At 46.2% G+C, this 13601-nt stretch overlaps 1 protein-coding gene across 1 annotated transcript; it reads left to right on the forward strand.

Moving 5' to 3' along the window:
- Window positions 1-1237: 1237 nt before the first annotated feature.
- Window positions 1238-6923, forward strand: LOC119801873 (cyclin-K-like). The gene is given in 4 exon segments (XM_042054521.1): window positions 1238-1727; window positions 1730-2909; window positions 6086-6531; window positions 6769-6923. Coding segments are annotated over 4 exon segments (2271 nt in total).
- Window positions 6924-13601: the final 6678 nt, after the last annotated feature.

Raw genomic sequence — 13601 nt, forward strand, 5'->3', positions numbered from 1 at the left:
ATCTGTTAACGGAACCCACCCCTTACTCCAATGCTAATGGATCACATCTGTTAACTGAACCGCCCCTTTCTCCAATGTTAATGGATCACATGCTTCCGCTTACACCAAATGCTGGCTGATGACCTTCAGTTACCCCGGCAGAGTAACTGCCTGCCCCTACCTCCACCCCATTCAAGGGGTATATAAGCTGTAACTTTCACCCCAATAAACAGAGACCTTGACAATAGAATCTTGCTTGGTTTCCTTCTTCTCTCCAGATCAGGTCTTGCAGGTTAGCGCCCCTTCAGAGGACCCTGAATAGCTGACCCGCCAAGTGGGGGTTACACCATACTCCTTGTTGGACTGTGATCTATTGGCCAAGATGAAGGCTCAGATACATTTTTCTGATGAAGGGGCATAGTTGCTCCATAAAAATGGGAAACCTATTCATGTCCTGGTGGTAACTAGGCACTTGACTGAAGAACACAGGCTCCATCAAGCAGCTTGATCCCAAATTGGAAAAAAAGATTCCATTGGCATGGGCTAAAACAGGGTGAATGGATTGGCAGCACATCATCCCTCCATTTGTGTAGAGATCAATTGGGGGCAGATCTGGTTAAAGTCTGCCAATATCCCATGCCCCTAGAAGCCAAGAAGGACATCACCCCACATATCATGTGATTATTAGACTTGGGCATCTTCCAGCCTGTGCAGTCAGCCTGGAACACACCTTTGCTACCTGTTTGGGAACCACACACCAATAACTATACACCTGTTACACTTCAGTGTAACAATTTTGTTCACCTAAACCACTGAAGAGACACACAGCAGGGGTATAACTAATGACTGGAGAGACAGGTCGTTTTCCTCTTTACGGCAAGCAGACCCAAAGATGGTCTGCCTATCCTAGGTACAGCATCAATGACATATTGTGCCGACTCTTGTAGGAAACGAGACACTATAGGGCTGCCTTGTGGCACGGAGTGTATCCATGAGCTCTGAATTAAGTTGAAGAAATCTCTCATTGAGGACATAACCCTGAGGATCATACCACTCCAGAGGTGCAGGTTAATGTCTATACTCAATCATCTTTTCAGGTTCACTGTGTGTTGTAGATAATTACATTCACCAATTTCTGACAGAGTCGTTGGTATGGGGTTTGCCTGAAGTGAGGGGTTGTTGCTGGCCTGAAGAAAGATCTTCAGAGCACTGTTGTATTCCAGAGACCATTTTGGGAAGAACAAGGCTACTTCAAAAAATGAAGGCGAACAAAGAGAATTCAAGCCCTTCAGTCCCATCAGCAAACATGGACCACATAAAGCCATGTTGGTACTGGGATAAGAAGGACTTGGCTCATACACCCTCCCAGCTTGAAGGACTTGATCCAGCTACTGAGGCCCAGTACCGCCGAGAGGGGGCTAGCTTCATACTTGATATGGGCACACATTTGGGCTTACCCTATGGCACCATAGCAACAGGAATCAACTATTTTCATCGATTCTATATGTTTCACTCCTTCAAGCAATTCTCACGCCATGTAACAGGAGCTGCCTGTCTCTTTCTGGCTGGGAAAGTAGAGGAGACACCAAAAACATGTAACGATATCATCAAAGCAGCTCATAGTTTATTAAGTGATGTCAAGTGTGGTGAGTTTGGAGATGAACGGGTGAAAGAAGCCTTGGTGCTGGAGCAAATCTTACTACAGACCATACAGTTTGATTTAGAAGTAGAGCATCCATACCAGTACCTATCAGATATGCAAAGCAGCTCAAAGGTCATAAAGAAAAAATTCAGAAGTTGGTTCAAATGGCATGGACCTTTGTAAACGACAGTCTCTGTACCACCCTATCACTGCAGTGGGAACCAGAGATCATAGCTGTGGGGGTAATGTATCTTGCGGAACATTTGTGCAAATTCAAAATTCAAGCGATGACCTCCAGACCCATGTACAAAAGGTGGTGGGAATAGTTTGTTCAAGATCTCTGTGTTGACATTCTGGAAGACATCGGCCACCAAATCCTGCATCTTTACACACAAACAGAACAAGAGAGGCCTCATCATGCCCTTCCTCAGCTGCAGCAGCCCCCATCCCTTCAGCCTGCACCACAAGTCCCACAGCCACACCCATCGCGAGGCTCTGAGGCAGCACAGCCCCAGCAGAAGGACCAGCAGCAGCACCAGGAGCAAACACCGAAGCCCAAGACGCCGCCCCCACAGCCTAGTCCTCCAAGAGAAGCTGAGCACACCATGGTGGATTATCCCGAGGAAGAGAACAAAGCCACAGCACCACCACCTAAAATTCCCAGACATGAGACCACTCCCCTACCCTTGCCTCCAGACTGGAAGCCTCCCATTGCTCCTGCCTTAGGTGAGGCTGATGCCGGCAACCCAGTGGCAGCAAGTGACCTCCCCAAAGTCCAGATTCCTCCTCCAGCCCACCAGGCCCCTGTGTACCAACCACCATCACTGGGGCCTCCACCGCCACTGCCCTACAGCTATGTGACTGGGATGTCTAGCACCAGCTCTTATATGTCTGGAGAGGGCTGCCAGGACCTGCAATACATAATGGAAAGTGAGGGTCCCCACTACAGTGCTCTGTGCCCAGCCTATGGCCCACGTGCTCACCTTCCCTACCAGCCCCATGTCTACTCCCCCAACCCACCTCCACCTCCACCCCCTGTTCTTCCACCTCCAGCTTCCTTCCTCCCACCCAACATTCCTACCCTCATCCCAGGCTACCCTTCCACTCTCCCTCCCAACAACCCCAATTTCCCACAGCCACCCATTCATGTAGGCCCTCCTCACCCTCTTCGAGGTTTGGTTTTTCCACGAGTCAGCTACCTGCCTGCTGCTATTCCCCCTGAGGGGCAGCGCGCTGTTACCACACTTATCCCCCACCTGGCACACTGCCTGTCAGGGGGACAGGATGGGCAACTGGATGAGATAACAGGAAGTCCCTTTCCTTTTTTTTTATTTATTTTAACCCTGGTATACCATTACGACAGACTCATCAACAATACTAGGTTAAAGACTGGACTTGGACGGCCCACTCAATTTTTCTCCTGTGCACGCAGCTGCCTTTCTCTCTTGCCTCACTGCACCTGCCATTCGCAACACGTGTCCTCTTCTTCTGGGGGGGGGGGTGAGAGGGAAAAGGTGTCACCTCAGTGTGAAAATAGAGAATGACAAATACATGTTTTTAGATACTATGAAAATAAATTCTGTTATATGCTAAGCAGTGTTGTCTCCATGAAAAAACAGCAAAATAAAAAATGAGTTTCCACTGAGTTGGTAGTAGCAGCAGGGTGCCTTGTATGTGCCAGACACTTTCAGGGTAAGAGGGTCGGGCTAGGATGAGAGCAGTGCACCCTGGGTAGTGCCTGTTGTGGTGTGACCACATCCAGTCTCGGTTGCTTTCTGTGGCTATCACAGGATTACTTTTACTAGTGAAGATGGTAAGTAGCCACATTGGCTCAGTAAATCGCTTCAGAACCTTTCTTTACTGTCAAGCAAAAGAACCGATGATAAGGAGACCTGGTCAGCAGGAAGGACAGAGAAAGGATCACTCCTCTCAAGATCTGACAACATCCCCAAGGGTTCACTCACTCCTTCCACCTCAGCGCAGACTCCTTCCTGTCCACAGTGCCTCACCTGGACTGTGACCCACAACTGCAACGCCACGTGTGTCCTCCGTACTCATCCCTGCTGTGTTCAAAACAGACAAAGCTGAGTGTGGTGGTGCACACCTGTCACACCACCACTGTGGAGCTGAGGCAGGAAGAGAGAGGAAAGGTGAAGCCCATCCTGGGCTACACAGGATGACCTCATCTGAAGAAGCCACCTGAACTTCATGGGGAATTGATGCAGGCTCAGCACAGTGCTCTCACTCCTGGGAACTGTAAATGTGTGAGTCCTTTCCCTCCAATACCTTTTCTCTTTCCTTTCCCATCAATTCTCCTCAGTTTGCACACTTGCTGAGAAGGAGATCAGAACCCACTCTCACTAGCTCTCAGTCCAAAGCTGCCTTCTGACTATGGCATCCCTCCTAGACCACCAGCTGACGTTCAGCTCTACTCCTTCAGATTGTTGTATGAGCCCTCACTCAGGATGAGCAAACAGGAAACAATCCCCCATTTTCTCATGTGTCCAGCACTGCTAATCCACCAGTGGCTACAGAGAGCAGGTGCCTGCTAATGACTTAAAGAACAAGACTTTCTCTGCAGAGACAACTGCCCATCCTTCTGTACCAGAGCAGCGGGTCCATGTGACCCTTGAGGAAGTAGACAGTATCAAGTTGCAGCTTTTGGAGTGATTCCACATTGAGGAACTTCAAGGTGAACTGAATGACAACCCTGTTGCTTCTGCTCTGGAGAGTTAAACATGCCTGTCTGTGATGGCCCAAAAATGTGAGCCTATTCTACTCTGCTTGAACAGCAAAGAGTTTGAGGTTGCTCAAAGTTGTGACAAGAACTGTAGCTACACACCCTGACCTAGGGTGTGACTTCTTCATGTTTTAGACATAAAAATGGCACATAGAGGTGTATCTTCTCCACCCTGACCAAAGGTCAGAGAATTTAAGCATACTTCTGCTCTTTCTTTCTTTTTTTTTTTTTTTTTTGGTTTTTCGAGACAGGGTTTCTCTGTGGCTTTGGAGCCTGTCCTGGAACTAGCTCTTGTAGACCAGGCTGGTCTGGTCTCGAACTCACAGAGATCCGCCTGCCTCTGCCTCCCGAGTGCTGGGATTAAAGACGTGCGCCACCACCTCCCGGCTCCTTTTTTTTTTTTTTAATTAGGAGGTATGAACTAGGAAGTGGCTGCCTTCAGAATACTTACTCTAGGGTGGGTTCACTACATAAACAACAGAATGCTTTTCTCAAGAATTAATGACTTGATGTCTCAGAGTATTGAAGCAAGTAACTGTTCCGGTTATACTTTGTACCATGATAGAGCAATCTCCCCCCTCCCCCCACCGTGGTATTGGAGTATAAACTTACGGATGTAGACTGCTATCCAAGAAATCTTTGCAAACCATCTGTAGGATTAAAAGGCTAGAGATTGAACCATCCAATCAAACTGCAGCGTGGGTTGGAAGGTGGGACTGCATTAGGGAGGGGGAGGTGAGCAGAAAGGTATATAAAGAGCTCAGGAGGCCACTGAAGATACTCAGAGACCTGAGCCTGGAGGAACTACCTGGCTCAGCTGGGAAAAGGAGGCCCCCTGTTGTCAGGGCTCAGAACTGGTGAGTAATTGTCCTCCCTTGTGTCCTACAGTTTGATATAGGGACCTTCAGACCCAAGAAGGGACAGAACATTTTGATTTCTGTCTCTTCAGATGAACACATTGGAGCCAGTGGGTTTGATTCTAGATGAAGTTTTACCTTCATCTCACATGTCAATCTATGATAGTTTGTTGGTTTCATTATGGTTGATGATTGTTTTGAGACAAGGGTTTCCTATATTGTCCAAGCTGTCCTAGATCTGGGCCTGTAGTTAGCTAGGCTGGAAATCAAGATCATCCTGACTCACTTTCTCTCATACTGTGGTACATTCAAATGAGTATTTTCAATTGTTTTTGTGGAACAAGGGGTAAGGTAGAACTGTAGACCACCTGTCTCTGACTCCTTGGTTCCTCTGCCTAAACCTCCTTCCTAGGGAGGTGCATCTGTCAGGGTCTGAGAGAAGCCCCCAAAGAAGACCAATAGCCATGTATGAAATAACAAGAGAGCTTTATTGATTCCAATGCTGGGGTGACAGTTAGCTTACCCCAAAGAGGGTCACAAGCTCCCTTTAAGCAGAGGTAGGGGAATTTCAGAGAGGAGGGGTTAATCTGGGGCTGATTGGTGAAGGGAAGAGTAGCATGGGGGCTGATTGGAAGGTTCTGGTTGTTAATTACATTCAACAATTTCTGAAAGAGTCATTGGTATGGGGTTTGCCTGAGGTGAGGGGTTGTTGCTGGCCTGAAGAAAGATCTTCAGAGCACTGTTGTATTCCAGAGGCCATTTGGGGAAGAACAAGGCTACTTCAATAAATGAAGGCAAACAAAGAGAATTCAAGCCCTTCAGTCCTATCAGCAAACCTGAACCACCCATTTCAAGGCTCTGAGGCAGAACAGCCCCAGCAGAAGGACCCACAACAATTGACCCAGCTGTGCAGCAGCACCAGGAGCAATCAGAGCAGCCCAAGACACCGCCCCCACAGCCTAGTCCTCCAAGACAGGATAAGCACACCATGGTGGATTATCCCGAGGAAGAGAACAAAGCCACAGCACCACCACCTAAAATTCCCAGACATGAGACCACTCCTCTACCCTTGCCTCCAGACTGGAAGCCTCCCATTGCTCCTGCCTTAGGTGAGGCTGATGCCGGCAACCCAGTGGCAGCAAGTGACCTCCCCAAAGTCCAGATTCCTCCTCCAGCCCACCAGGCCCCTGTGTACCAACCACCATCACTGGGGCCTCCACCGCCACTGCCCTACAGCTATGTGACTGGGATGTCTAGCACCAGCTCTTACATGTCTGGAGAGGGCTGCCAGGACCTGCAATACATAATGGAAAGTGAGGGTCCCCACTACAGTGCTCTGTGCCCAGCCTATGGCCCATGTGCTCACCTTCCCTACCAGCCCCATGTCTACTCCTCCAACCCACCTCCACCTCCACCTCCTGTTTTTCCTCCCCCATCTTCCTTCCTCCCACCCACTATTCCTCCCCGTATCCCATGCTACCCTCCCCTTCTCCCTCACAACAACCCCAATTTTCCACCCCCACCTCGATGCCTGCTACCCATTCATGTAGCCCCTCCTCACCCTCTTCGAGGTTTGGGTTTTCCACGAGTTAGCTACCTGCCTGCTGCTATTCCCCCTGAGGGGCAGCATGCTATTCCCCCTGAGGGGCAGCGCGCTGTTACCACACTTATCCCCCACCTGGCAAGCTGCCTGTCAGGGGGATAGGATGGGCAAGCTGGATGAGATAACAGGAAGTCCCTTTCCTTTTTTGCTTATTTATTTTAACCCTGGTATACCATTACGACAGACTCATCAACAATACTAGGTTAAAGACTGGACTTGGAAGGGGCACTCAGTTTTTCTCCTGGGCACGCAGCTGCCTTTCTCTCTTGCCTCACGGCACCTGCCATTCACAACAGGTGTCCTCTTCTTCTGGGGGGGGGGGGGGTGAGAGGGAAAAGGTGTCACCTCAGTGTGAAATTAGGGAATGACGATAATGTGTTTTTAAATACTATGAAAATAAATTCTCTTATATGCTAAGCAGTGTTGTCTCCATGAGAAAACAGCAAAATTAAAAAAAGGAGTTTTCTAATCGACATGAAGAGTCTATTGAGTGGATGGGAGCAGCAGGGTGCCTTGTCTGTGCCAGACAGTTTCAGGGTAAGAGGGTCGGGCAGGGATGAAAGCAGTGCATCCTGGGGAGTGGGAGTACCTGTTGTGGCGCGACCACATCCAGTCTCGGTTGCCTTCTGTGTCCTGCACTGGGTTACTTCTACTAGTGAAGATGGTAAGTAGCCACATTGGCTCAGTAAATAGCTTCAGAATTCAGTGACTTTCCCTCTAGAAATCAGGGCCTGTTTTTCCTGGGTACTCAAATTTTGGTAGCTGTGTTTGGCTGTTCGTTTGTCTTCCATTCAGCGCTTCTCTCTGTGACCCTAGTAGGTGAGGCAGCCTCACTTAGCTTGGAACTCTGAATCCTCTATTGTCTGGAGGGGCAGCCTTGCTGGGTTGCTGACTCCTTTCCTCCAGGGAGAAAGAGGTGAGTACTGGGAAAGTAATGTTGTTCATGTCTCTTTGAAAAGGCTCCTACATGGAGATGCATTTCTAATTGTCTCAAGACATTTGAAAAAGGCTCAAAACTGGTGATTTCTGGCTAGTCTTGTGGAATGTAACACAGCAGTTCGAAATTTACCTCAGAATCTGTGCCTTTAGTAGGGCTGTGACAGTAAACATTTTTCGTTCAGTATGGATTTTTTTATTACATCGTTTTCCCCTCCCCTTTTCTTTCTCCAAAGCCCGACGTATAACCCTTTCCTCCACCTTCACATTCATGGTCACTTTTCTCATCAGTAACTCTTGCACGCATATATGTAGTTACGTAGACATAAATATTCTTCAATACAATCCATTTGGTCTTAAATAAAGGCTTAACCATGAGCATGAATTGGGGAAGCCTAGCCAATCACCCTGTTTGTAAGGCGTGTCCCCCTTAGGCTAATATTTACTTATAAAATCTTGCAGGAGTGCAGCCCGCGCTCTCTTTGTTTTTCTGTGCTCCTCTCTGGAACCTTGGCTTTTGTAAGTTTTCTTTTCTTTCCTTTATTAAAGCTGAATATTATATTAATTTAATAATTAATAATTTAATAATTAATTTATTTAATAATTATTGAATAATTAATTTAATAAGCTAGTTTAATCATAGTTTAATCAGGTTAATCATAACTGCCGATCGACCACGCCCCTTCACATGAATCTATCGCTGTGGTGGGAGGAGAAGACTCAAGGAGAGAATCTAGTTCTTGCCCAAACAGCCTCCTGTCCAGCATCACTCGGAGCCAACAGCACATTTAGACTCTCCTGGTGTAGTCACTGAGAACCCAGGTGAGAGCTTGACCTTTGCTGCTTCCTTGTGCTGCGCAGGTCTGCTTCTGCCCACGGGCTCAGATGCGGACTTCTCCCCTGGTACAGAGTAGAGACTGTAAGGAGGTCTGTGCCTGGTGTGAGTACAGCAGCCACACTGGGGCTCCTGCTCAGCCTGTCAGTCCTCCAGCCCCGCCCCGCCACCCTTCACGTGGGTGGAGCCTTCCCTTCCTCTTAGCTTCATGCTCTTCAGTCAGCTGTCACTCCAAGCATCCTGGTGAAGGGTGCCAAGTGAAGGATGAGAGACAGCAAGGGAAGGAATAACCAGAAGGTACGGCAGAAAGGAATTTCCAGATTCTCTAGCGTTTCTTCCTTTGTCTCACAAGAGTTTGATCTCCTTTTATTCCGTGCGTGTTTTCTAAAACAAGATTCACGAGGTGTGACCGTGGCTGGGTGGAGATGACAGGAAAACAGACCACTTCTGTTCTTACGCCTGAGCTCTGGACTCTCTACAAGGGAGGTAGGAACATGGGCATCCTGTCAATGCACATATGGGATCTGGAACCAGGACAGCCTGCCTTAGTCAGGTTTCTACTGCTGCGACAAAACATTCCGGCCAAAAGCAACTCAAGGAGGAAAGGATTTATTCCCTCTGAAAGCTCTCAGGTCCCAATCCTTCACTGAGGGACATCAGGGCAGAGACTCAAGCAGGAACCTGGAGGCATGAACTGCACAAAGTATCAGGGAAAAGGGCTGCAAACTGGCTTGTTCCCACATGGCCTTGCTCTGCCTGATTTCTTATAGAACCCAGGGTCACCAGCCTAAGGACCACATCACCCACAGTGAGCTGGGCCTCCCTCGGCAATCATTAATCATGAAAATGCCGCCACAGACTTGCCTACATGTAATCTGAGGGGGACATTCTGGCAATAGTGGTTCGCTATGACTCTCGCCAACTCTGTGTCAAGTTGGTGAAAACACAAGACAAGAAGAGGAAATCTGTCAGCATCCAGCATGCTTCGGGTGTTAACCCTCTGCTTTCTGAAGTCTGCACCGAATCCCTGAGGGGCTCCTGCTCTCCGGGATGTGCCATGGCCTCACTTGGTCTTGTAGTGGATCACAGACATGACATGAAGTTCTACACGTACATCCCTATGCCCTATTCTAGGCTTCCTGCTCTGAGAAATTTCTGATCTGTATGCAGGCGGCTGACCAGAAAGCAGAGCACTGGACATGGCCCAGGCACCAGCTGTTGGTGGGCCCTAGTCCCACTGGCAGACCTCTTGTTATGGTTGCTCAGGGAATGAATGGCATTTGTCGCAAGTGGTAGAGATAAATTCCTTGTCCAGTTGTGAGGTCCTATTTCCTTCCTGACCAGTGATATTTCATCTTTCTTCAGGATGGGATGGAAGTTGTAGCAATGAATTGCATCCCTGGTCCTAATAGGTTGTAACTAAGGTCTCTTTGTCCTAAGTTTGGTATAGATGTCACCTCACCAGTTCTGTCAAAAGATCCCTGAGGCTAACACAAGCTCACAGCAGGAAGGGGTCAATCGAGCTGTGTGGATAGGGAGTTGCCACACAGACGCTCTGTCTTCCCTGCACAGAAGAATCTAAAATAGCTGAAAGACACTTAAGGAAATATTCAACATCCTTAGTCATCAGAGAAATGCAAATGAAAACAACTCTGAGATTCCATCTTACACCTATAAGAATGGCCCAGATCAAAAACGCTGATGACAACTTATGCTGGAGAGGCTGTGTGGAAAAGAGAACCCTTCTGCATTGCTGGTGGGAATGCAAGCTGGTACAGCCCCTTTGCATGTCAGTGTGGCGATTTCTCAGAAAATTAGGAAACAACCTTCCTGAAGATTTAGCAATACCACTTTTGGGTATATATCCAAAGGAGGCTCAATCGTGCCACAAGGACATGTGCTCAACCATGTTCATAGCAGCTTTGTTGGTCATAGCCAGAACCTGGAAACAACCTAAATGTCCCTCGACCAAAGAATGGATAAGGAAAATGTGGTACATTTACACAATGGAGTACTACACAGCAGAAAAAAATAATGACAGCTTGAATTTTGCAGGGAAATGGATGGAGCTAGAAAACATTATTGTGAGTGAGGTAACCCAAACACAGAAAGACAATTATCACATGTACTCACACATAAGTGGTTTTTAAACATAAAGCAAAGAAAGCCAGCCACAATCCCAGAGAACTTAGACAACAATGCAGACACTAAGAGAAACTTACATAGATCTAATCTACATGGGAAGTAGAAAGTATAAAAAGACAAGATCTCCTGAGTAAATTGGGAGCATGGTGACCTTGGGGAATGATTGAAGGGGGAGGGCTGAGGCAGGGACGGTAGCAAAGAAAAATAAAGAGCCCAATAAATATTAATAAAAAGTATTTAAAAACCTAAAAAAATTAAAAATGCTGCTGGACTAATCAAACCTATATATTTAAAAAATATTTTGACGTCAAAATTTAAGTCATCAGTTATATTACTTTGGAGGAGAGGTTTTTCTTGTATTTCCACAGGAAACAAAAGGATGTTGGTTCATTCCAGGTTAAGATAATCAGGTTTGATCGAGGAAGACCCACTCAAATCCTGATTGCAGATATAAAAAAATAAACCGAGAAGAACTACAAAACACGTGATGTATATTTTACCTGTTCCAACACATAAGAAAATATTATCTTTGTCTGACTCATGTACAATGCATAGCCTATATATGTATTAATGTAGACATAAAAAATGCATTTAAAAGTTTATGCATTTTCAGAATAAGGGGATCTGATGCCAATTAAAATTACCCAGGTGATCCAGCATCCAAAATAGCTTCAAGGCTACTGACTGAGATAATCTAGCCTCACAAAATTTCTAGTCTTAATTATTCTAATTTCCTCATGATTCCTCAAAGATTACCAGCACCCACCCAATCAACATGATATCATCTAGAGAACTATATCCACATTCCATAAAATAAATCATGAATGTTTGTCATATTTAGGGGTTTGGTTCCTCACTAGTATGTGTCTTTCTTAACACTTTGTTCATGACACAAACACCTGGAAATTGCATCATGGGACATCATGAGACCACCTCCATTAATAATCCGGTGACCCATAAGGAAACTCCATCTTGCTCACACACAACCATTCTCTGGGATCTATCTCAAAAAACTGCAAACTCAGAAAACTGAAAAAGAAAAATAAAAGAACCATGTTAGGTAGAAGACAAATGTTCTACTGTTGAGTTGGATTATGTTTAGGTTTGCTTTTTAATCTTTGTTAATATTTTATGTCTAAAATGTTTAATTATGTATTTTTATCTGTGGGTAAATGAGACGGAAGAGGGTGATGGATTCCCCTGAGCTGGAGGTACAGTGGTTTGTGAGTTGTGAAATGGGTCCTGGGCACCCAAGTATGGTACTCTTACATAGCAGCAGGTGTCTTAATTGATGAGACAAGTCTTTACCCCCTGTATTTTGTTATGTTTTCATATTTTAAAATTATAATATAATCATACAGTTTTGCTTTTCTCACTCCACTCTTTCTATGTATGCACCCAGCATACATAGAAATTCATTGCTTTTATTTTCAAAAATGTTTCATATATATACACATAGGTATAAACACACAAACAAGTGAGTGAGTGTGTGTGTGTGTGTGTGTGTGTGTGTGTAGATTACTAACATATAAATACAATCTGCAGAGTCAATCAAGTATTACTTACCTGTATATGATTTCAGGTCTGACCACCTGGAATTCTTTAACCAACTAGGAGGCTCTGGCTTTTGTATGACTAATTACCCCCTCTCTCAGCTGTCCTTACTGAACCGCAGGTTTTAGCTGGGGGAGGGGTCTTAGGAGATTTGTCCCTTCCAGGATAGTGCCTGTATTGTGATTGCCCCTGTTCAGAACGTATTCAGACACCCATACTATTGAGGTGTCCTGGCTGTAGATTCCCAGTCTGTTACAGGAGACACACTCTGACCTCACAGTCCACTTGCTGGTCCTCTGGCTTTTGAAATATTCCCAACCCCCTCTGCTGTGTTTGCTGAGTGTGGGGGTACATTAAATATGTTATAGATTTACCCCCTGAGTCTGGACAACCCACAATCATTGGTTTCTTTCATTTTTTCCAGTTGCCTAAGACTCTATCTGATACAAAAAAGAATTCTTGATCTGGGTGCCAGCTCTTCTGATCCTCTGCTTCTATGTGAAGCTTTCTGTTTAAATTTTGTGTTTCCATTCGACTTATTTAGTGTGTTGGAGAGGGAAATGCTATGGTACAGGAGCAGAGGTCAGAAAGATTCTGATCTCTCCCTCCACAACATGGCTCCCAGGGATGGAGTGCTACTCATTAGGCTTGGGGCAAATGCTAAAGGATCCACCTGTGTTTTTTCTTTTCTTTTTCTTTTTTGTATTTTGTATTTTGTTTTTTGACAGGGTTTCTCTGTAGCTTTGGAGCCTGTCCTGGAAGTAGCTCTTGTAGACCAGGCTGGCCTTGAACTCACAGAGTTCCATCTGACTCTGTCTCTGGAGTGCTGGGATTAAAAGCGGGCACCACCACCGCCTAGCTTTGTTTTTCTACTGATCAAGGGGGTGCAACTCTATAATGGTTGGAAACTCTTTGTAGAACAGGCTAACACCAACTTCCAGCACTTCTGCCTCAGCCTTCTGGGTGCTGGGGTGATAGATGTGAACTGGACACTCAGATTGTTTTGTATCTGACATGTAAACCAGCATTAGCACAAGACTACAACCCCATCTACTCAGAGGCCTGAGTTCTAACACACGACTGTAAATTTCCTTTTTAACCTCTCTCCCTTTGAATACCCCTGTACATCCTACACACAGGTGTAGAACAAGAATACATCCCCATCTACTGGAGAAAGCGGGATGTGAATCTCAGGTTCCAAGGGACCTTGGAGAGACTGTAATGAAAATACCCGCTAACTAAGTTCAGGGACAGAGCCCCTGTTTAGCACATGAGGGCCCTGTGTTCCATTCCAGGCACCAGGCTTTGAA

Source organism: Arvicola amphibius, chromosome 1 (assembly GCF_903992535.2).
Source record: "Arvicola amphibius chromosome 1, mArvAmp1.2, whole genome shotgun sequence".
NCBI lineage: Eukaryota > Metazoa > Chordata > Mammalia > Rodentia > Cricetidae > Arvicola > Arvicola amphibius.